The sequence below is a fragment of the Heterocephalus glaber genome, unplaced genomic scaffold (assembly GCF_053883595.1).
Source record: "Heterocephalus glaber isolate CG9 unplaced genomic scaffold, H.glaber_assembly_v1.0 deba00001504, whole genome shotgun sequence".
In the NCBI taxonomy this organism is placed as follows: Eukaryota; Metazoa; Chordata; class Mammalia; order Rodentia; family Bathyergidae; genus Heterocephalus; species Heterocephalus glaber.
In genome coordinates this window covers 55,614,571-55,640,501 of record NW_028258324.1, presented here as the reverse complement: position 1 = coordinate 55,640,501, position 25,931 = coordinate 55,614,571, and the positions used below count along the sequence as shown (strand labels likewise).

Genomic DNA, 25,931 nt, shown 5'->3' with positions numbered 1-25,931 from the left:
AAAAAATGCATCTTTCAACTTACTGTTGTACTTGGTGGCTGCAGTTTGCACTTGTGAAGCTAACAATCATCTGCAGTTTCTCAGTTGCATAGTTCACAAACTGCTGTTTGAAGGCTCTCTCTTTGGCACGGGTGGTCCAGGTCAGCCTTTCATAAAGATACAGTGCTCCATACATACTTAATGAAACAGACACAAGTTTCCAACCTATAGCTTTCCAAATCTGGAAGATAAAGTCACAGCTTACTCTGAGAAGAAAAATACTAGCTGGGGGAATATATTACAAGCTCACTACCTATATTTCAGTCAGATCCATTTTCTAAAAATGCATATTTCTCCATGAGAAAATGTGATGTTAACTGAAAGTCAATCACATGGAAAAGTGATCAGCACATAAATACCACAAAAAACTTTTATAATTTGTCAGATTTGATAAATTGGTTCAATGTATCTCAAAATTTTCAACAATTAAGAACTATTATTAAGCTGCGCATGGTATATATACCTACTATATATAATACCAGCGTTGCGTAGGTTGATGCAGGACTATATAGTGACTTCAAGGCCAGCCCACACTGTAGAGCAAGGCCTCATCTTGGAAAGAAAAAAAAAAGTACTAAAAATAACCTTTAATACTTTAGGACAGGTTCCCTTTGTATTTAGACCACCTCCCCCCACCTCTGCTCTCTCCCTCCCTCATTCTTTTTGTGGTTCCCAGGGCCCTGCACATTAGACAAGCACTCTACCACTAAGCACAATCCCAGCCCTATCAGACCTTTCTTGTTCTTATAATGTATAAATATCATTTCTTTGTGTGCTGTGGTGTGAAAAGAGGAAGTATTGTTTCAAAACCAACAGGGCTGAGGAGACAGTTCAGTGGTAAAGTGCCTGTTTGTCCCAGGCCCTGTGTTCAATCCCCAGCAATGCCAAAAAATAGCCCAAAACAAATCAAAACCCAGATAGTTGGATATATTTAAATTTACAATAAGATTTGAGAAATTCTTCACTACTTTTAGCCTGTAGATTTTCATACTGCTTTATAGATCTTGGAAACAGAAGTAAATACACCTTTCTTCATGATCTAACAGACAGCTTTGTGACAATTTCAATTAGAGCTGCCCATGGTGGCACACGCTAGTGATCTTAGGGCTCAAGCAAGCTAAGGCACTGCCGGGTGTGGTGGTACATGTCTGTAACCCTAGCACTAGGGAGGCTGAGGCTGGAGGATCACTGAGAGTTCAGTCCGGCTTGGGCTACGTAGTGAGTTCAAGCCCAGCCTGAACTACACAGTGAGACCCTGTCTCAAAAAAAAAAAAAACTGAAGCAGGAGGATCATAGTAAGTTCAAGTTCACGGTTGGCCTGGGCTACATAGTGAGCTCAAGACCACCCTAAACTATATAGAGAAACAAAGATTTTAAAGCTCCTGATAACTGCAATTGAATCAAAGCAATAACAAGCACATAATCATGATACAGAATAAAAGTGAAGTGTCCTTGAAATGTGGGGTTCAAGCAGTTAATGCACGGACCAAAGAAACAAAACAAACAAAATCAATTATGCTAAAAATGTTTCTTACCACTCCTCCAACAACTATGATGCCCATAGAAGTCCTTGATGTAAGAGAAGCTAATCCTGTTATTAAAGTAACCATGAGTTCTTCCTGTGATGCGTTATCTGGCGTTGCTGGATTAGTAGGTGCAGTGGGAGTTGAAGCTAAAGATCTAGGGAGCTGATAAATTCAGGTGAGGGAAGTATTATAGTAAAATAAGTTTAAGTGAGATAATTACTTTTATAAAATTACTTTTGTATTTCTTTAAAAATCAGCAGCAAGTGTATGAAAAAACAACTCCAAATAAGACATCTACTACAAATACATAAGGAAAAAAAAAATGAACAGAAAATGAGTTTCTCTAACATGGACCAATGATATCATCAATAATACATTTTCATAATATACCATGGAGTCTACCTGTATCAGTAATTCTCAAAAATTAAACTGCAATTCTTAAAATAAATGGGCTGGGGATACAGCTTAGAGGTATATGCTCAACACCAAAAGAACAAAAACAAACCAATCATCAAAAGCATAGTCATTTAAATAAAAAATGTTGGACTTCAAAACAAAAACCTTTAAAATGCAAAATACGTTAAAAAAGTTAAAAGCCACAAACTGAAACTATATATTTGGAAGTTACATATTTGATAAAGGACTTGTACCCAAAATATATGAAGAATTCCTAAAACTCAATAGAAGCCAAAAAATATAATTAAAAAAATGAGTAAAAGATACAAACAGATACTTCATAAAAAGAGGTACATGAATGGATAATAAGCACATGAAAAGATGTTCAAAATCATTACTCATTAGGGAAATGGAAATCAAAGCTACCATGAGCTACCACTTCACACCACTAGAATAAAGGACAATAAAGGTATTGCAAGTGCACTGAGAAACTGGAAGCTTCATACAATTCTGGAGGGAATGTAAAATGGTGCAATCATTTTGGAAAACAGCGTAGCAGTGCCTCAGAAAGTTAATATGACCTACTATAGAGTCCCGCAATTCACTCCTATTTATATTTTTTAAAGAAATGAAAACACATTTCAACAGAAAAATACATATGCATGGTTCACAGCAGTATTTTTCACACTGGCCCCGAAGTACTAACTAGTAGTACTATCAACTGCTAAATGGATAAATGTGTTATATCTATTATAGAACATTACTTGGCCACCAGCAGCAATGAAATACTGACACTTACTATAATCCTGACACCATGATGGTAAAGCTTGAAAACATAAGCAAAATAAACCAATCAGATAAGGTCATTTCTTATATGATTCCATTTAAGGAATACCCAGAAAAGGCAAATCCCTACTGACAGAAGGCAATTAGTGGTGGGGCTGAAGGTAGGAATGATAATTCACTACAAATGGGTATAAAAGATCCTTTTGAGGTAATAGAAAATGTCCTGAAATTCAGTTATGGTGATGGGTTTACAACTCCAGACATTTTCTCAAAAATTACTAAAACAATAAAGTTTAGGGCCGGGGATTTAGCTCAGTGGTTTCACCACCTGCTGCACAAGTGCAAGGACCCGAGTTCGATCCCCAGTACCAAAAAAAAAAAAAGTTTAGCCAAGTGTGACACATGTTTACAACCCCAGCAACCAAACACGGGAAAAGCTGGAAAAGCCAGAGTTCAAGGCCAACCAGGGAAACTTAGTAAGACCTTATCTCAAAATGAAATTTAGAAAACAGGGCTAGGCCAGGCGTGGTGGCATGTCTGTACAGTAATCCCAACACTAGGGAGGCTAGGCAGAGGACTGCTATAAATTCAAGGTCAGCCTGGGCTACACAGCAAGACCCTGCCCTAAAAAAGAAAGAAAAAAGAGCCTGAATGTGCTCAGTGGTAAAGCACTTGCCTAGCATGTGCAAGGCCCTGGGTTTAATTGCCAAAACCCAAAAAACTGTAAAAGCCAAAAATAAGATAAATTTTAAAGCTTTTCTTTTTTTTAAGCATTTCTTAACATCCTTACATATCCAATTTATTTGAACTCTTAAAACAAAAACTTTCTTTTGAGATGGGGGTCTCACTTTATTCCCAGGCTAACTTCAAACTTGAAATCTTCCTGCCCCAATCTCCCACATAGCTGGGATTACAGGCATGCACTACTAAAACTTTAACAAAATAAAGAAAAAAAAAGTTTCAAAAGTGAATGCAGAACCATCTACACCAGTACTGGATGAAAATAAGGATTGGCTTTCTCTTATGTATAGTATACCCAACAATGGCTTTATGAGATGGCTATTATCTTCTAGGTATGCAGATTTGAAGCTAGTTTTATTAAAGAAAACTGCATAACCAAATACAGAGAATCTGAACTGGTAAAAATCAAAGATACATACCTGAAAGATGGGCTCTGATAATCCAAGTAGCACCCTCTGAGCATTTGTGGGGCCCAAGAATCGATAAACAAGGGATGACCAGCCCAGGGAAAAACGAAATACAATATCTTCTTGAAAATCTGAACATAACTTATGGCAATTTAGGTCATAACTAAGATCAAACTTCTTGCAAGGGATCAATGTATGAAGTTTATTCTGCATATCAGCTGGAAGCAATGGCTTCAAATTTTCTGGAAAGAATAAAATTAATTTATTATAAGAAATAATCATATATGTTTTCCCTTCTATAAAATATCCAAAGAAAAGTAAACCCTTTACCAATAAAGAAAAAAACTATACATGATCTTATAGACATAAATATTACCAATAATTTCCTGCTGGGATTGAAGCATTGAGGCATTGACTTCCTTGGTACACCGATCAGCCAAATTTCTTCCCATACCATCTTCTATGTGTTTATTTAACTCCTGTTACCAACAGTAAATGTTCACATTATTTTTTCTCCAGAAAATATGTAGATTTTTAAAGACTTCTGAAATATACCAAATACTAAAATGATCCTAATTCCATTTAGAGGATAAATTTTGGTTGTTTTTGTTTGGTTTTTGGTGCTGCAGACTGAACCCAGGGCTTCACACAGGTATGCTAAGCATGTATTCCCACCAAGTCACACCCCCAGCCCTCTGCATAGTTCATATACAAGAGAGTGTACATGTACTACCAGTGCACAAGATTGCCAATGTGACACAGAAATGGCCAAACCACTAAGTAAGACTAAAGAATAAGGTATGGAAACCATCTCAGAATAACTTTTTAAGAACACTTTAACTTACGCTTTTATATACTTTCAATACACTTGGAATAGGATGAAACTCAGAACAAAATTCATCAACCAAAACAGACAGCCGACAGATTTCATCTGTCATTGCACATGAAACCTGGAAATATTTTAAAAATCAGAGTTTAACATTTTTTAAAAAGATTATAAACTACTGAAAAAATCAAATCAAGAAAAACTAATATATTCCTTTAAGGTAAGGGATAACTATTTTAGCATTATTAAAAAACATTTCCATTTCCAGATATTGTGATCATAAAGTTGTTACCTTGTTTGCCACCTCCTCAGTAACTTCCTTGATTTTTTTCTTAACTTCCAGTGTTAAAAGATTCATCTGATTTCGAATAAAGTCCAGTCTATCAATTTGATCTTCTCTCTCTTCCATTGAATAAACCCTATTATATGATAAAGAGTAATCAGTACTTCAGTATATCAAAGTCCCAAGGCAATTAAGAAAGGACATTCTTTTTGTTTTTTGGTACTGGGGATCGAACTTGGGACCTTGTGCTTGCAAGGCAGGCAGCAGAACCACTGAGCTAAATCCCTGGCCTGGGCAAAGACACTCTTTTTATGTATTGAACTATCTATTAGCATGGCACAAGAAAAAAAAAAAAATCTTGCATTTTGACCTCTGAAAGGATTCAATTATTATTCTTATTTTATTTCACTTATAAAATACTCTATATAGATGATTTGATGTAAACTACACTGTCCCTTTGCCAGCTTGGTACCTGATACAGCCAGAGGCTCAATAAACATTCTAAGTCTCCAAACACTTCACAAATATGAACAGTCAAAATAGAACTCAACAGTGACTTCAGTTAATAAGTAAGTGTCAGCAAAGGATAAGCCAAATCCAGCCACGAGCCAGTTTTTACTGCAGCTTTCTTGGAACACTGCTGCACTCATTCAGTTCTATATAGGACTACTTTTGTTCTAAAACTGTGAAACTGACTCAATACAACAGAAATAGTAAGGCCCACAAGGCCTATCATATTATCTGGGCCTTCATAGAAAGTTCGTTGATCCCTGAATGACAGAGGAAAACAAAAACTTGAGATTCTTTTTAAGAAGATATTTAGCTCAGAGTTTCCAAGATATTGTATCATACAAACTATCCTCAAATCACATCCTTGTGCTGTATTTAGTTCAATGTCCTGTACTGTCTTGTATTTTTTAAAACTAGTAAGATCTGCTAGGCTAAATTTTGGGTACTATAATAAAGCAATCAAGCTGGAAGGGACTTCTATGGCAACACAAAAAGTGTATGTAGATACTATACTGCACTGGGGTTGAGATCAGTCTCAGGGTTCACAGCCTTATGTTCTATAGGCTGGCATTTCCCTATTTTTTTTTTAACAAGTACAGTCACCCAGGTAATATTGATTAAATGGGGGTCAAATGGGGGAGCAAGTCATGTAGCAAGCATACTCATTTCCCTACTTTTGTACTTAATGTATTCCTGAGATGGTTCTAAAATCTACCAACAGACTTATGTGGGATATGGGGTATTCCCAGCAAAAGGAAATACATTTATAATTTCAGTTTTATCTTATCTTGGATATAGTCTTTGGTGCTCTGTTTCTTTGAACTGGCTTATATCTATTAAAGGTCCAACTGAGGATTTACATCATTAGTTGTGTCACATCTAATAATGTCCTGATTTTTATTTCTAGTGTACCAAGTTTATTAGAACTGTGTTTTGCATCAATACTGTTGATACTGCTAGGTATTCATTTCCAACTTAAAAAAAAAAAAAGAGGGGTCATGGGTTGACTGCATCAGAGGATCACCTGATTTGGAATTCTTCATAAAATTCTGCTTGAAGAAATGGTTCTTCCACTGCTTTAAAGACATTTTAAATCTACAAACATTTTAAATCATAACTTGTACACAGGAATACTGAGATTTATGGGATGTAAATGATGTATTAAGAGTTACAGAATAAATACCTGTATTTTCAAATATTCATTTAAAGATACACAGTAGACATCAATTAAATCCACAGGACTGATTTTAGTGGAAAGTATTTATAGTACAACTTAAAACCATGGGGTTAAAAGTCTAACACAAAACAACTAACATTTTCATGTTGCAATAAAGTGAACTCATACCTTGTTTCTGCTGCTGCCACGTTTATTGAATCCACTATGTTTTTCACAGTGTCTAGTATCTGCTTAGCTCTGACAGTGTGCTGTTCAAACTTTGTTTTCACTGCTGACTGCGAGATACACTCCTGCGAGGGGCCCAAGCCATAACACATTACTGTAATTCCATCCCAACATTTTCAGGAATTTAAACACAAAAACTTGCTGATTTTAACTTAAACCAAAATAGAAATAAGGATAGGAAAAAAACACAGTAAACACAACTTAAAATTACAAAGGCTAAAAAAATTAAGATTCAAAAGTAAAGGAGGCTTTTACAGCAAGTTTATGTCTTTGTGTATTTTTACACAGTAATGTGGAATGGTTTGACTATAACATTTTAAATAAATAAATAAATAAATAAATAAATAAATAAATAAATGGCACCATATTTAATGTTAAAAAGGTTTCCCCCATTAACCTATTCTGATCCCTGTTAAGCCAATTTGAGTTCATCTATCTTATTTTTCTCACACTTGTAACAGATAACCTAATAAAGTTCTTCAATGAGTTGTGAATTAGAATTCCTATTAAGAAAATTACCTGAATGATATGATGCTTTACATCAGGCTACTAAAACAGCTTTCTATAAAGTGTGACTAACTTAAAAAATAATCTTTAGCAATGAACAACTTAAATAATATTTTAAATCATTCACAGGAAAATATCTGCAGTTATTTTAAAGATAACTTTTTTTCATCAATAGACTACAGTGGGTGCACACAGGCCTAATGATACCCTAACTCATCAGTTTCACTTTCAGCTAACTGCAACTCACAACCCATCAACAGTAGAAATCAACTAAGCGTTTCATAACCAGTGTTTAATAGAATATATCAGAATTTACTGAATATGGTGATAGACATTTATTTTGTACAATTTTTCAGTTTTTGACATATGCAATACTATTTGTTTGTTTTTTGGTTTGAGACAGGGTCTCGCTCTGTAGTTCACACTGGCCTTGAGCTCATTATATAGGCCAGGCTGGCCTGAAACTCAAGGTGATCCTCCTGCCTCAGCCGCCCCAGAGCTCAGATTACAGACATGTGCCACCACGCCTAGCTTGCAATACCATTTATTATCTAAATACTTTTTTACTGTGATTCATCATTCAAAATTCACAAAACTGTTATGTGATTGGCCTCATTCCATTCTTACTTCATTAAAAAAAACAAATTCTGAACTGATGTAACATTTAAAAACAAGTGTTTACAGAGAAATGCTATCCAGTCTTTGAACAACCTAAGAAATGCTAGCCTGGGTCACATCAGTATCAAACTACACTCAAACTTTCCAATGTTATGACTATCTTCTTGATCCTCTTTATTGTTTACCTAGTATAAACTGTTAATTCCTAAAGCTCACTACTTTCCCTCTTTTCTAAAAAAAAAAAGTAGCATTTCAGGTGCAAAGACCCAAGTTCAATCTCCAGTACCAAAAAAAAAGTAGCATTCAATCTTTAAAAGGTATTCATTAATACTCTAGTTATCCTGAAATTATTATGTAGCATGTTACATGCTCATTAAATATACTATTTATAACTGATGCTTAAATTTCTATCTCTAAACTTATTTGTGCATTTCATTCAGAAAAAAGGTCTACTATAATCTTTTGACATGTCAGCTCCCCTCTTCAGTATTTTGTTTAAAGTACAGAAAACAAAATTAATTTCCTTAGGTACATGGCCCATTTAGTCAACAGCTTGTAAAGACAACTCTGGAACTGTTCATTTCTTGCATTAACTACCTTCACTTATGCCCATGGTGACAGTTCTCACAAATCTTCACAGGAAGCCATGGTATTCCCATTCATTCCAGGATGCTTCCTTCTTTAAAACCACCAGTAGTTACCCTCCAGTAAACATCTGAGCTGTAAACTACTCATCTTCTAATAACCAAATCACAGCTTTGATTATATTCTAAATAACTGTGACTCATAAAAGTGCCATATTAGGGCTGGGGATGTACCTCAGCAGCACCGCACCTGCCTGGCAAGTGCAAGGTCCTGAGTTCGAGCCCCAGTAGCAAAAAAAAAAAAAGTGCCAAATTAATCTCCACAAAATTATAATAAAAGCATAAAAACAATTTTAAAAGAAAAAAGGTTAAAAGAAAGTACGTTCCTCGACGAAGTAGGTCTAGATATCAGCAATGAAGATTCAAATTCATAGGTAACAGCACAGTGTTAGAGCTAGACTCGACAGAAATGAAAAGATCTCTGAAAGTTATTAGACAGTATGTTACTTATTTCAAAAACATATAATGATGAAAGAACATAAAGATACAATCTTTTTCTAATTAAAAAGTATTATACATTGACTGGTGTTCCCATTCATCTGCAGGATGGTAAGAGGCACCCAGAGAAAAGTCCTTACCCACTAATATGCTATTCTCCACAAAGTTCCCATATTTATTTTATCAGAAACTAATATTCAGAGAAATTTAAAATACTATAGAAAATTAAATTTCCATCTTGTCAGAGTATTCTATACGCTACATAAAACTCATTAATCATTGAGAACCAATATAACATTTGTGTCCCTATTACGAGTTTTTTGATTTTCTATGACATCTAGAGCATCTGGCTGATATTTAAATCATGCAGTTACACATTCTTAGCTATTAATATATTTAAAACATAAAACCAATGAACCTGTCAAGTCCCCTTGATGACAGACCCCACAAACACAAACAATATACAATTCACTACTCCAAACTTATAATTTCAGTGTATTTTAAACTGACAGGAAAGTACAAAAAAGAACACTAATGTATATACTTTTTAGCTAGATGTACCAAATGTTAATATTCAGCCTCATTTGTTTTGTTTTTATTTTGATTTTTGAGACAGGGTCTCACTATATATTCCAGGGTGACCTCGAACTCAGAGATCCTGTCTCAGCTTCTAGACTGCTGGGATTAGAGGGGTGTGCCACTATGCCTGGCTTCAGCCTCATTTATCTTTCTCTCACCACACACATCCACACATTTTTTTACACTTATAAATACATACATATACACATAAAAGAGTGATCAAAAATAATAGTGAATGTTTAAATTTTTAAAATAAACTTATCCAAGCCCAGCGTGGTGGCAACACCTGTAGTCCTAGCACTTGGGAGGCTGAGGCAGGAGGATCACCACAAGTTCGAGGCAAGCCTGGGCAACATAGTGAGCTCAGGGCCAGTCTGAACTACACAGTGAGACCCTGTCTCAAAAATAAATAAGTAAATAAACTTATCTAATAAAAGATACATTGCCAAGAACAATGGAATAAGTTATTCCAAGTGTGGCAAGGTATTCTGGGTATTTTACTGGCAATGTGTCTTTTATTGTAAATTTTAAAAATTTAAACATTCACCATATTAACTTGCATATGTATATATGTGCATGTATACATACATATATTTATTTATTTTTTTTTGGTATCAGCGATTGAACTCGGGTTCTTGGGCTTGTGCAGCAGGCAGCGAAACCACTAAGCTAAATCCCCGGCCCTGCATACATATATTTATACACACACACACACACACACACACACACACATACGCTTTAAAGTTGCCCAGGTTGGCCTTGAACTCTTGGGCTAAGCAACCTTTACCACTGGGACAATATTACTACTTAACACAGCCCACCTATGTATTTCACCAAGCACCCCAAAATTGCCCTTTACAACAAATCCACTGATATTTTAGAAGTAACTTTATATACCTCTTTCCAATCATATAACCAAAACTATTAAAAATAGATAGTGAGAAATATTTGGGCAAAGAAATTTGGATTTCTAACTTGTCTTTCCAATAATGTCTATCCAAATGTAGATTAAAAACAGCCAGAAAATCCGGAGATGGCAGTGCACATCTGTAATCCCAGCATTCTGGGAGGCTGAGGCAAAAGAATCACAAGTTCCACCCCAGCCAGGGGGACTTAGCGAAACCTTGTCTCAATATTTTCTTTCTTTTAGTCTTCTGGGACAGGGTCTTACTATATAGTCTAGGCTGGTATTGAACTCACTGTGTATCCTAGGCTAGCCTCAAAGTCATGACAATTCTCCTGCCTCAGCCTCCTGTGTGCTAGGATTACAGGCATGCAGCACCATGCCTGGGAAAATTTTAAAAAGGGTTGGGGATGTAGCTTAGTCCAACCCCCCCAACCCAACACATACATACATGCAAGAATAATACTGATTTTCTTGACTCCTTTTACTCCACTTAACTTCCAATTCTTGGCATGGGAATATAGCTCAAAAGTAGAGCACTTGCCTAGCATGCACAGGGCCCTGGGTTCAATCCCTAGAACCTTAAAAAAAAAAAAAAAGTCTTCCAAGTATTTTCAATGTTCAAATCCCGATTAAAGCAGTTACAATCTAGAAGCAGGAATAATTACAAATGGAAGTTTTTCTAATTATGAGGTTTCTGTGTTGATTAACAGGAACATGATATGGAATCTAAGCAGAACTACAAAGTTTAGAAGGTTAACATCTAGAACTTTTCAGTTAAATGCAGGATGGTTCTTAATGTCTCTGAATAATCAAATGACTATTCTTCAACAGAATAAATTATACTCCCTTCTAACGCTACACATACATCAGCCACTCAGCCACTTTAGTAGCTTCCTAAAGTACCAGAGCTCTATCTTATTTTTGTATTCATTCTCTTGTTCACAACATTTGGCATCAAATGAGAAGGGTTAACAAATGGCAATACAGTTTAGAAATGTAATAAAATGTCAAATGGCATTAAACATGTTCTATTTAGCTCTATGAGTATTATGATACAAAAGATGATTTTCACTTTGCTCTATGATCTGTTCCAACAGCAACTGCACCAAATTACCAAATACAAAGACTTTTATTCACTGTACAACACAAGCAATAATAGAAACCAGTTTCTTATTTATACATAAATACATAAAGTAAAGGAATAAAGAAGAAATAATCTTTAATTCTCAGTTCTTACAGATCATCCACTTTGCAGGGACTTCATTTCTTCAACCTTTCCTTGTTTCACTTGCTGTGTCAGTAACTACACTAAATAACAGCAGAGGTTACTGACAAAGACAGATAATGAAAATGAAGATTACAACCACTCTCTAACCAATGAAAGTGTTTTGTATTAGCCAATACACTCAGAAAATTCCTACCTCAAAAATTTGTTCAAAATTCTGAAACTCCTGTAACCTTGCCTGAAATCCTTCAGCAAGTGCCCCACCTGTAAGACAGGCAAAAAATTTAAAATCTAGTATAGTGCTCTTATCCTTGAGGAATACATTCCAAGATCCCTCATGGATGCCTGAAACTATAGATAGTACTGAACCCTATAAATAGTAAGTCTTTTCCTACAATATACATACACAAATTTTATACCTTTCCCATCTTAACTAAGCATTTATCATGCACTGTGGTCATAACTTCTGAAGTCGGAGATGTGACTGGAAATACTAGCATAATTTCTTTTCTTCATAATTTTCACAGATAGAGCATATATATTCATAGATCTTTGTGACCTCAGCACATATTTTTTTTTTCTTCAAGTGAGGCATTTTTACCTTTTCACTTAAAAGGAAGCACTTTACAGCTTCCCTTTGGCATATCCAAATTTCCAGCATTGCTAAGTTCTGTTCTCTGGGCCATTATAAACTAAAATAAGGGTTACTTATATACAAGCACCCCAGCAACAGTTCCAGCCATCTGACCACTAAGATGGCTGGGCAAAGAAGAAAGCATGGAACTATTGGACAAAAGGATCCCCGACACCTGGAATGAGAGATTTCATCACACTACTCAGAGCAGTGAGTGATTTACAACTCATGAATTGTTTATTTCTGCAATTTTCCATTTAATGTTTTCAGACCACAGTTTAATACTGGTTACTAAAACCACAGATGAAGGTGGGGAACTACTGTATAGAGCAAGATAAGATTGCTGGCTTGCTACTGTTTTTATAACGTAAATTTTATTTTAAAAAGAAACCTAAAATACATACCACCTTCTGGCAACCCCTGTATTTTGTGTTTTCTAGCGCTAAGAACTTCCTTTGCTGAAACAAAGAAGATACGATTCCGTGCTTCTAAAGGATCCACAACTTTGAGCTCCTCCACCAAGAAATGCATACATCTTTCCATGTGTTGTCTGCGTACCTACAAAGAATATGAGAATTCTAAAAATGTAAACATACTGTACATAATTATAATCAACAGCCTTAGACCTATATTAAACTTTACAGTGACAGTATAATAATTTCCATATACTTAAAGAATCCAGGAAATTTTTTTTTTGCTTAAATTCTTTTATTGGTACATTTTAGGTATACAATGCATTTACATTTATCATTGGGTGCTTGTACCTGTGCACAATGTATCTTGGTTCTTATTTTTTCCCCATTACCTGTGCGCCTTTCACCCCTCCACCCTTCCCTATTTACATAGACTTCGTTTCCATTTTTTTTTTCTTTTCTCATAATTTTTCCTTTCCATTCTTTCCTTTACCCATCTCCTCCCACCACCCCTACCCCTTTCAGGAAATTTTAATTAATGCACCTTGACACTTGATGACAGGAAATCTCTTTTCTCATAATGATTCTCCTTTTGAATATTTATTTAAAATTGATGGATCAAATACTACACAACCATTACAAAGCACTGCAGATAAATATTAATTCTTAATGCCATGGGAATAGTTTCTCAATTCTGTATTAAGGATGCATCTGACTATTTCACAAAAAAAATCATGTGTATATAGGTATATAAATTAATAGTGGTAGACAAGCAACACCCATAAAAATAGGTGGCACTTTTATTTCTTCCTTATTATGCTTTTCTATTTTCTAAATTTTCTGCAGTTAATCTGTTAATACTTTAAAGTCACAAAATAAGCACTACAATAGATTTGCTAAATGGGGAAAAATTCAATAAATGTTTGTATTATATCACAAACATATAATAAAAAGGTAAAGTAAGTAAACCAATAGGGAAAAACTAAAAGCATTCACTCTGAAATCAGAAATAAGACAAGGCCAACCACTCTCACAGCTCATGTTCAACATAGCACTACTCAAAACGTTAGCCAGAATAATCACACAAGAGAAAGAAAAGGGATATGAATAGGAAAGGAAGAAATCAGGCAATCCTTATTCAAGATGACATTATCCTTAACACAGAAGACCCAGAAAAACTCCATCAGAAGCCTTAGAACAAGTAAACAAATTCAGCAAAGTCTTAGAATACAAAACCAACACAAAAATCAACAGCATTCCTGAATGGCAACAATAACCCACAGAAAAACAAATCAGGAAAACAATTCCATTCATGGAATGTTTTCAATTCATTCAAAAAATTAAGTAACTAGGAATTAATCTAACCAAGTAACTGAAAAACTTTTATAACAAAAACTACAGTACCCTTAAGAAAAGATTAAAGAGGACATTAGAAAATGGAAAGACATCCTCTACTCCTGGATAGAAAGAACTGATAACATCAAAATGGACATATTGGACCAGTGATTTAGTTCAGTGGCACCATGCCTGCCTCACAAGTGCAAGGTCCTGAGTTCGATCCCCAGTACAAAAAAAAAAAAAAAAGGACATATTACCAAAAAATGACATATGGATTTAATGTAATTCCAATCAAAACACCAATAGCACTCATCCCACAGAAAAAATAAACCTAAAATTTATGTGAAACCAGATGAGAATTAGAATAGCCGAAGAAATCCTGAGCAAAAAGACAAATGAGCAGGAGGCATTTCAATCCCAGATTTCAAGTCATTCTACAAAGCTACAGTAATAAAACAGCATGGTATTGGAACAAAAATGTACTGACCAACAGAACAGAACTGACGATGCAGAAACTACCCCAAGCAGATTCAGCTATCTTGTTGACAGAGGGACCAAAAACATACATTGGGAGAAAAGACACCTTTTTAACAAATGGTACTAGGAAAACTGGTTATCCACCCACTGAGATCCCATCTTAATCCAGTAAGAATGGCTATCACTAAGGACTCAAAAAAAACAAGAAATGCTGGCAAGATTGTGGGAGGAAAGGAACCCTTCTATCTTGTTGGTGGAAATATAAACTAGTATAACCACTGTGGAAATCAGTATGGAGATTCCTCAAAAAACTAAAAATAGGAATTCCATTTAACCCAGCTATTCCTGTTCTGGGTCATCTTTTAGAAAAAGTTAAACTCATATTACAGTGACACTCAAGTTCATAGTAGCAAAATTCACAGTAGCTGAATTATGGAAGTGGTCTATATGCCTTTAGACACATGAGCAGATAAAGAAGATGTGGTATATTGTATATAAACAACAGAGTATTATTCAGCCATAAAAAATAAGATTGAAGTCAGGCATGGTGGTGCACACCTGTAATCCCACCACATGGGAGGCTGAAGCAGGAGGATTGCTGGGAGTTTGAGGCCAGCCTGGGCTACATAGCAAGACCCTGTCTCAAAAAAGAAAAAAAAAAATTGAGTAATTTGTGGGACAACTGATGGATCTTGAGACCACAATGCTAAGTGAAATAAGCCGGACACACAAGTTTAAATATTCCATAGTTCCTCTTATATGAGAAATCCAAAATATAAATAATTGAAAGAGCAAAATAGGAAACTGCCCCCAAGGCATTCGTCCCTGGCCAGTAACATACACATATATTCTGTGCTCTGGCCGCAGCCACTCATCAACTCCAAGCACACTCTGCATTTTGTTTCTCCTCAGCATGGGGCAACCAAATGACCTGATCTTGGATGAGGCCAGCACCCAGGGAGAGAAGATAAGCCTGCAGAGTTGGCAGCTCCAGGGAGAAAGAAATAACACAACGAGCCAGCAGTGTTAGCCCCAAGAAAAGCCCATGGCTATTGTAAGCTACAAAAACAGCATGAGGTTTTGCTCCAAAAGTGACTCCTTTACAGTAGGCTATACTTGGAGAAGAAAGCCATTACAGCACCTGCCACACTGCCAGAGTGTGTTTATCAGGTGTTGTTTTGGGAAGGGGTCAACTATTTAAGAATGAGCCACAGAACAGCTACAAAATAACTACTCCGGGGTTTTCAGTGTTACTCCCTCCCGCAGTGACTGGGTGAGAGCCGCAGTAAGGGTCCCAGTTAGACAGTCTCCCCTGATAAGTTTAGACTCAGGCTAGGACATGGGCCCCTGCCCTCCATGGTAAGACAGCAGCCCTTGTGAGTGTGGCTTTCGGGGCGGTTGGAACTGAAAATGCTGACATTAAGTCCAGCAGTCTGCTTGAACTCCCAGCCACTGCCTAAATCAAGCAGAGACCAGTGGTCTGACTGCTTTCCTACCTATCAACATGAACAAGGACACACCTTGACGGCTGCCAGTCTGAGGTTTATGGATAGAGGAGCATCTGGTCTGGAGCAGCAGGGACACCTCACAAACCCACAGACTGTAAAACTAAGTGGAAAAACTCCTGACTTGCTGGATTGCAAGACTTCAGATCCTGCAAAGAAACCATTCATTCAAAAAGAAGAATTGTGCTGAAAGTGGAAATAAGGACTAAAATGTATGATAGATACTGGGAAATGGGAAGAAAATGTTCAAATGGGAAGAGGAACAAAGGAGGAGGGAGGGAGAAAGGAAGGAAAGGACAAGAAAACAAAGAAAAAATAGAAGGAAAAAATGGAAACAAAGCTTTTGTACATAGGGAGGGGAGGGGGCTTGCGAGTAGGGAGGGCATGGGAAAAAAGAGGCAGGATGTACCATGTTCAGGTGCAAATTCCCTATGATGAGTGTTACCATTTGTATGCCTGAAATGTACCAATAAATGTTGTGCTATTAAAAAAAAGAATTTCGTTTCATATTAACTCCATTTTTTTTTTCCTTCATTGGTTTTGGGAAATTTGGAGTTTTATCTCCTTTTTTCTCTCATTCTTTTTCTCCTCCTTTTTCTTTTTTTCTTTCTTTTGTTCTGTTTTTTCTTTTTTCTTTTTCTTGCTTGTTCTTTTCTATTACTTTTATCTACTACTATTAATTTCCCTTTATTCTTTAATAGGATACTTTATTTCACTTTTCTCTCTTCATCTTCCACAGATTTAATTTTTCAAATTCTACTCTTTTGATCCTCTGGTTCACCAGCCCCTTTATCCTTACTAGTATAACTATTAAGCTCTAGGAATCTTTACTTATGAACTCTATGCTATTACTGTTGAATACTGTTCCATTGTTGGTAGAGGTACAGTTGTTGCATTTACCCATAGTAGGTATATTATGTCAATATTTTGTTTTAGTGTTTATACTATAATTATGGATCTCTCTTCTATGGTTAAGGGTGGCACATTACAGTGTCTAAAAAGAAATGCTGAACTGTCTGGAGAAGAACAATTTGTGGGTGGTATTTCATAATTCAACAACTGAGACCATGATTTAGAGTATCATTCAAAATAAATAATAGCTGAGGATTTAGCTCAGTGGTTTCACCACCTGCTGTGCAAGCGAAAGGACCCGAGTTCGATCTCCGGTACCAAAAAACAAAACAAAACAAAACAAAACAAAATAAATAATAACAGGATGTTAACTTTATATCAAGCAAAATTCCAATAATGGAAAAAATGAAAGCAAATTAACACTGGAACAGTGATGGAAAAGGGTTCTTTTATATCTTTTGTTTTCTAAATTTTCTACAATAAACTTATACTTCTATAAAATCAAAAAAAGGAGAATCAAGCAAATTAAAGTTATCTTGTAGATCAAATGCCAGATTTAAAAAAAAGTGTTAGGCTATAAATCACCTGGAGCTCCTCATCAGCTTGTAGAAATGTAAGATCATATCAAGCACTTTTAGACAACTTTGGGGCTGACTTTAAAGATGCTACATTTTGCTAATTTTCAAATAATGCAGATACACATCTTGGATATTTGACCACATAATCTTATGTATGCTTATCTCCATTAAGCATTAAAGACTTCAGCTCAATTCGTGAAGCCTAATTCTGTTGTCTTCTCACTTTACTCTGAAAGTTCTACACACATACATATATACTCATGTTCTATTGATCTCTGCGTTAGTGACAACTTGGGTTCACTAAATCTTTCAGGGGCTGTGCTGAGTTACAGAATGTGAAACAGCATCCTCAGCTCTAACCACTGGAGGCCAGCACCAAACTATTCCAGTTTTAACAACCAAAAGTATCTTCAGACACTGCCAAGTATCCCCTGGGAGTCACAATCACTCAAACCCCACAGAGCCCCACTGGTGTGTATGTCCCTATCCAACAAAAATGCTACAGATACACATCAGGAAGACATATAAAACAACATACTCTGCCAAATTATTCACAATAGCTAAATACTGTATAGTAACTTAACAAATGTCCATCATTAGCAGAATGATTATAGTATTCACATGATATAAAGCATACAGATATAAAAACATATGCCAATGAGACAGACTACAACTATGCACAAGATGGATGCACATGACAATGTCGAGCAAAAGATGACAGCCATAAAAGCAGTTATGATTCCATTACATAAAGCTGAACAACTGAAGAAATAATCTATGGTGTCGGGAGTCATGATAAGCAGTTATTCTTGGGAGGAAAGACAGAAACTGGAAGGGATCAAAGGGGGGATTCAGATTACTGGGAATCTTCTGGTTTTTTTTAATCTCGATCTTGACATATGTGTGTTACATTTGTAAACTCCACTGAGCTGAACATTTATGATTTATGTGTGCATTTTACCATTATGTATATTATACAACAACAAAAAGTTTAATAGCACTTTTATAAGACAATTTTCCCTCAAAGTAGTTTACTGCTTTGGTTACTATCACAAACCTATTTCATGCCAGGCAGATGGCATAAACCTGTTATACCAACATTTGGGAAGCTGAGGCAGGAAGGTGACAGGTTTGAGTCCAGCCTGAGCTACTTAGCAAGATGTTGTCTTAAAAAAAGAAAGAAAAGAAACCTATAAAAAAATAAGCCCACTTCAGGATTTTATAATCATATTCTCTTCACAAGTAAGCTTAGGTACACTTCTTATGATTTTCTCTTTTCTAAGGGACACTGTTTTTCTCAGGAAACAATAGATGTGATTATATTTCAAAATTTAAAAGAAAAGAAATAACTTACATCTTCCATATATTCTGGCTCTGATGCAGAGGCATCCCAACGATTATTTAGAATGAAAATATTAGGCTTCGAAAGTCGTTCATTCACCTTGTGAAAAAAATGCTTCTCCTGAAAAATATCAAAAAACCCAAAGTATATTCACATTTTAAAGATATTTTATATCTATATTTATAATTGAAATCTTATTTTAATTGAAAATTTTAAACTGTTTGGACAACAGTAGTTAGCATCCACTGACAAAAGATCACAGGGCCGGGGATTTAGCACAGTGGTTTCGCTGCCTGCTACGCAAGGACCTGAGTTCGATCCCTGGTACCAAAAAAAAAAAAGTCCTTGAAAATTTTGGGCCATGGATTTAGCTCAGTGGTTCTGGCGCCTGCCTCGCAAGCACAAGGTCCTGAGTTCGATCTCTGGTACCAAAAAAAAAAAAAAAAAGACAAAAGATCACAAAGCATCCTATGAGCATTAAACTTTTCAAAGATGAGAAAACTAACATATAAAAAGGCAAAAGTGAAGATTCCACCTTCTCCTGCAGCAAGTTTTTGAAATTTGACTTAAATAGTATTTATCAATCTCTACCATATATAAGCCATAAAAGGAAATGCTGGATTATAATAATCCATGCTCTCAAAAAGTTACCTCAAATTGTTTTTAACAGTTAGCCAAGCAAATTAGTAATAATGTAAGATATCTGTACATCATAATAAATAAAAGTATCCATAAATACTATAAACACTGACAACTCAGAGAAAACTACATCTAGTTGAAATTGGGAAAAGTACCATTAAGAAAGAAGTGATAATAAAGATGAGCTTGAAGGGCCGGGGATTTAGATCAGTGGTGCCGCTGCCCACCTTGCAAGCACAAGGTTCTGAGTTCGATCCCAGTTCAAAAAAAAAAACAACCTAAAGATAAGCTTGAAAGTACTGTTAAGTAGGGGATGGTGACATACGCCTGCAGTCCCAGCACCCACAAGTTTGAGGTCAGCCTGGGCTACATAATGAGTTCAAAGCCAGCCTCAATTACATAGTGGGACACTGCCTCAAAAGAAAAAAAAAAAAAAAAATCAAAAAAACCCCCAAAAGTACTGTTAATAGAGTTGCTGAAAGACCTAAAGTTCAGATATAGACAAATTGTAGGTAAAGACCAGGATAATCTGGTCTTTGGAGGGCTAGATGTGTAGTTCAATGGCAAAGCGCTTGCCCAGGATGCACAAGGCACTGTGTTTGATTCCTATCACACACATACACACATACACACACACACACACACACACAAGAATAGCATAAGTAAAATGAGAATATATATTAACACATAAGCATCTTTTCATATTACCAGGTTATAAGCAATTATCAATGTTATTACAGTAGCCTGGGCTTTATAATATAGACTGAGCCATTCGAGTATTAAAAACACAATGGCAGGGCCAGAATTTAGCTCAGCAGTGCCGCCACCTACCTTGCAAGCACAAGGTCCCAAGTTCGATCCCTAGTACCAAAAAAAAAAAAAAAAAGAAAAAGAAAAAACCCTTACACGCTTCTGATCAGTAAGAATTTTTAAAAATCATGCCACAGTTTTGGATATTAGATATCTAAACTATGCAAAGTTCATTTGAAATGAACTTGGCTCTAGATATTCTGGGTAAATAATCTTTTTTGACAGCAGCTTTGAGTGTACACAAGTAGGCTGGAAGTATGCACTGGTAGAGCTGGAAAAGGTTGACAAAATTGAAAATATAAAAAGCTTTGCCCAGCAGGTGGCAGGGTATGGGAGCAGAAGTCGTTTATACTTTATTAAAGAGACTTCCATTAACATTCTAAAAATTCTGGCACCTATTCCCTCTGAGACTGACAACTACTCAGAGCAAATTAATATCACATACCTTGTCACCTTACATTCATCAAGATTCACCCAAAGCTACAGTGGTATCTCAGTTCACAAACTTAATTCTTTCCATGATTCTGGTTGCAAACAGGTCATGAACCACATCAAATTTCCCCATAAGGTAACACTGAACCTAACCACTGAATTTGATTCAGTTTGAGACCAATTCAGTTTTCGACCAGAATCATGGAAAGAATTAAGTTTGGGAATCGAAGTGCTACTGTAAAGCGATCAACACAGAAGACCAGAAATAGCCTTTCTGGTCCTATGAACACACAAACACTCTCATTCGCCCAATTTTAGAGGTTCTAATCCATGATTGCAATTTCCCCAGTTTTCTTAACTAAAATGGACATCATTTAATTTCCTACCACCCAAACACAGTTAATATGATTAAATCCTACCGTGTTCATTAGTGTTGATTCAGAGTTTGCAACCAAAACGAAGACATCTGCATCGAGGCAAAACTTATCAATCCAGCTATCCAGCTCTGTTGTGACATCTGTGCCTGGACTAATGGGAGTGAAATAAAAATCATATTACATGGTATTTCTTGGAAAGAAAATTTAGGTTATAAACTTTTTTCCTAAACATCATGTATTATTTGAAGCCTGAAAGACAAGATTTCTACCAGTCATCTGTATGATGCCCAGGAGACTTTAGCCAGTGATTTTTGATAGTGATATTTCAATCTTTTTAATCTTCATGTTTTCAAAGGCTGAAAAATAAGTACTGAAAACTAAAACGAACTAATAGTCAAAAATGAGAGTGCAAGTAGCTACATCCCGTATAGCTCAGAGACATAAGTGCTTACAAGCACAAATAATGAAAAATAAAGCACTCTCTGGAATCTATAAATTTAATATATCATCTATTATAAAAATTGTAAAGAAAGATTTGCCTGCTATCTACCTTGACTGGTAGAGTTATGGATTTAGTCTGGCTGTGGAAAAAAAAAAAGCAAAATTAGTTACTAGTATATTTAGAGTATTTTGATCTCTTGTCTCATCTGAATTATTCCTAAAGGTTGCTTGAAACACTTTTCCAATGGAAAGGAAAGCCCATCATCAAAAACAAATCATTTCCAGACAGGCAAGGTGGCAATACCTATAATATCAATACTCTGGGAGGCTGCAACAGGAATATCAAAAGTTCAATCTCAGGGTGAGCAATTTAGACTTAGCAAGACCCTACCTCAAAATAAAAAATAAGCCAGGCATGGTGGCACATGCCTGTAAACCCAGCATTAGGAGGCTGAGGCAAGAGGATCACTGCAAGTTCAAGGCCAGCCTGAACTACATTAAGAAGACCTTAACTCAAAAAAGCGAAGCAAACCAAAGCAAAACAAACAAATAAATACATAAATAAATAAAAATAAAGGAAGAACATTTACAAATGGGAAGGAGAACAAGGGAGGGAACAAGGGAAGGGAAGGGAAAGAAGGGAAAAGTAAAAAAGAATGGAAGAAAAAAATGAAAACAAATCTTTGTTGTTTTTTGTTTGTTTTGGTACCAGGGATCGAACTCAGGTCCTTGCACTTGCGCAGCAGGCGGCGAAACCACTGAGCTAAATCCCCGGCCCCTGAAAACAAATCTTGTATAAATGCGGAGGGGCACAAGAGTTGAAGGGAGGGGAGGGAAATGGGAAAAAAGAAGTAAGATATACCATGTACAGGGACCAACTGCCTATGATGAGTGCGATCATTATGTATGACAAATGTGTACTAATAAAAAATAAAGTTTAAGGAATTGAGGGCTGGGGATTTAGCTCAGTGGTTCTGCCGCCTGCCTTGCAAGCACAAGGTCCTGAGTTCGATCCCCAGTACCAAAAAAAAAAAAATTGAAAATAAAAATTAAAAAGGGCTGGGGATATAATTCAATGTAAACACCCTAGTTTCAATCTCCAGTACTGTAAAAACAAAACAACTTTCCACAAAACACTAAAATGTTAACTAAAGAAAATAAGAGCACACCCAAATTTTAGAAAACCACTCAAGTAAGCTTTTAGCTAGTGATGAAACTCAACTGGTAAGTATAATCATTTTATTACCATAAAACAGGATAATTTTAAAAACACATCATAGTGATGCAGGGGTGGGAGAGCACACCTGTAATCACAGCATTTGGGATACTGAGGCAGGAGGATCGCTGTGAGTTCAAGACTAGCTTGAATTTCAATAGCAAGACTCTGCATGCGTGTGTGTGTGTGCGTGTGTGTGTGTGTATGTGTGTGTGTGTGTATCTGTGTGTGTATACATATATTAGAATTAAAACTATGCAACTATGACAAAAGAAATCAGGCTAGGTGTGGTGATGTATACCTATAATCCCTGCTACTCCAGAGGCCAAGGCAGGAGGATCACAAATTTGAGGCCAGCCTAGACAACTTAGTGAGACCCCTGGCTAGGGATGCAGTTTAGTGCAAAGTCCCTGGGTTAAATCCCCAGTACTACTACAGAGAAAAAAAAAAAGATAGAAAGAAAAAGAAATCAACACTTTGGCTGTTCCTTAACAATCTTGAATGAGAACAGGCAGTAGTTAAATGTTTTTAATTTTTATGTACCATACACTAAAGAGCACTGTTCTATTAAATAAACCAACACCCACAGAAAACACCATTCACAAGTAATTTTACCTGTCTACTAAAACCAGGTCATCTCTCAAGAGGGCACATTTCGCCTTTGGCCAAAACACGTGCACAAGACAACCAGCTTTCAAGTCTTTGTCCATATGGAGGGCATGGGCCAGCTGATTAACTGTCTAAAGCAGGGGGAAAAAAAAAAAGAACAAAAAAGCCTGTATTTGTAATAAAATTTCAAATACCAAGATTTGGCACAACATTCATTTTCAAAAAGGTAGAACTGTAAACAGTTTGAAATAAAACGATCTGAGCAATCTTAAGAAACCCAAGTTTTTCAATTATCAAGTAGGAAAAAAATTTCCTTAAAACAATTTACTCATAACATCCTACAAAAATAATCAGCTCTGGAAACCAACCCTGACCAACCAATAGAACTCTAGCAATAGAATCCTATACAACTCCTGAAATTCATTCTGAATTTGTAAAGTCTGAGTTTATTTAGAGACTCTGGGCCCCTTGCTTATTTGTATTTTCCGACTCTTCTGAACAAATGTGTATTGCTTAAGTAATAAGAGGGAAATATCAGTACTAAAAGAAATGTCTTCATTAAAACAGATTTAATGAAAAACTCTATAGGAGTAAGCAGAGGAAATAGAAAAGGTCAATACATATTTGCCTTTTAATAAAAGATTTTTTCAGCAGTAAGTTATATACAAACCTGCTTAAAATCAATGTGCCTTTTCTTTCCATTTAAATTCCTAAAATATTTTTATTTCTCAACATGACTTCTGACACACATTTACGAATGTGTAGATTAGTACACTTCATGTATGTTTTACATATAATACAGAGGGTTTAAAATTAATAAAATGAATCAAGAACATCTGTACATATACTTTTATAATTCTTTTGTGATTTTGTATCAAATTTTAAAGGAAAACATCTATTTTCAAATGTACTCCAGAGTCCTGATCACAGCTGATCAGAGGTGAAGTAAATCTGTACAGTGACAATGTTAGCTATTTGGGCGGTGTGTGTCTGCTTACTTTAGTAAACATTTTGATAGATTTGTAAACTTATACTGAAACTGTGGTGCCTCACCTATAAAATCAAGATAAGAGAAACATCTATCTGACAAATGTAGTGAGTCTCTGGTCCCCTTGCTTATTGAGTTATTACAAGTGTTTACAACAGTGAGGTACTATTACTGTCATGCTTCTTTCGCTAAGTAGATGTTATAGCACAAGACTCAAAGTCTATTAATATTGTAAAGCAGGCCACTACTTGAGATAATCAAATTTAAATTTGGCAGTATGAAGGGGGTAGAAAAGGGCAGTGAAGGAAAAGAACTGGAAGGGCACAGATCAGAAGAAATGAGATGAAGGGCTGGGGATTTAGCTCAGAGGTTCCAGTGCCTGCCTCTCAAGTGCAAGGAGCCGAGTTCGATCAAAAAAAAAAAAGAAAAAATGAGATGACATTTTTAAAATATCACACAGAGCTAGACATGTATACCTGTGTGTTTCCAGCACTCAGGAGGCTGAGGCAGGAGGATCACCATGAGTTCAAGGCCAACCTAGGCCACATAGTGAGTTCAAGGGCAGCCTGAATTACATAGTGAGACTGTCTCAAAAAAATAAACAAAAATAAATGAAATAGTACATTTTCCTTTTGAGATTCTCTAAAGCCACTGACAGTTTGAATTCTGATTTGGTAAAAATCTTAGTTACGAAAAATAGTGATTCTTTTAACTGTATGAGTTAAAAGTATGATGAATATTTTCATAATCATCTTATCTGTTCCCATAACTAACCTCAAGGGTATGCTCAGTCCAAGGTCAGACTGTTGTCACCTGATGTGTGTCAAAAAGCAAACTCACAAAACTAGGCCCATGACTTCACCTACAGTGCAGCGAGATCTAAAATAGAAAGCTTCTTTAATAATGAACTTCTGTCTGTGCAAAGAGTGTTAGGCATGAAAGGGTGACTAAGCTGGGCCTGTAGCTCAGCAGTAGATTACCTGCCTAGCATGTGTAAGGCCCTGGTTCTATCCCCAGCACCCCAGCGGGGGACGGTGAGAAACAGTACCTTACCAACTTCTTTCCAACAAGAGTTAACATGAGATAGCATAATTTCTTTCTAGCTTATTCTTTTGTCAGCTGAAGAAATCTAGTGCCAGTGAATTTAGGAATTTTCCAAAGGGCTGAGGTACAGCTCAGTGGTAGAGCCCTTGCCTAACATGCACAAGGCCCTGGGTTGGACCTCTAACACCCTTTCAAAAAAAATGAAAGGGAGGAAATTGCCATTTGCCCTTATCTGATAAATCTATGACATTTATTCATGAAGATGCTTAGCAACTTCTGAGGTAAAAGAGTTTCTAAAAATAGATATCAAAAATAGATTCCAGGGTCCATTTTTTTTTTTTTTTGGTACCGGGATCGAACTTGGGTCCTTGCGCTTGCGGGGCAGGCGGCAGAACCACTGAG

At 36.1% G+C, this 25,931-nt stretch overlaps 1 protein-coding gene across 4 annotated transcripts in view; it reads right to left on the bottom strand.

Annotated features, from left to right (window-relative positions):
* Window positions 1-25,931, bottom strand: part of Mfn1 (mitofusin 1) — a 43,757-nt gene that overhangs the window by 5,349 nt on the left and 12,477 nt on the right. For 3 of the 4 annotated variants that reach the window (XM_004834631.4, XM_087186558.1, XM_013071672.3), the window contains exons 5-16: window positions 23,504-23,628; window positions 21,274-21,382; window positions 18,986-19,093; window positions 12,873-13,026; window positions 12,031-12,098; window positions 6,860-6,981; window positions 5,014-5,140; window positions 4,741-4,845; window positions 4,272-4,374; window positions 3,908-4,137; window positions 1,575-1,727; window positions 24-220 (exon numbers count right to left, since the gene is read on the bottom strand). In XM_004834631.4, the coding sequence (XP_004834688.1) occupies window positions 24-220; window positions 1,575-1,727; window positions 3,908-4,137; window positions 4,272-4,374; window positions 4,741-4,845; window positions 5,014-5,140; window positions 6,860-6,981; window positions 12,031-12,098; window positions 12,873-13,026; window positions 18,986-19,093; window positions 21,274-21,382; window positions 23,504-23,628 (1,601 nt within the window). The remainder of the gene's footprint in view (window positions 1-23; window positions 221-1,574; window positions 1,728-3,907; window positions 4,138-4,271; window positions 4,375-4,740; window positions 4,846-5,013; window positions 5,141-6,859; window positions 6,982-12,030; window positions 12,099-12,872; window positions 13,027-18,985; window positions 19,094-21,273; window positions 21,383-23,503; window positions 23,629-25,931) is intronic. The other variant, XM_087186559.1, reaches the window with a different exon arrangement.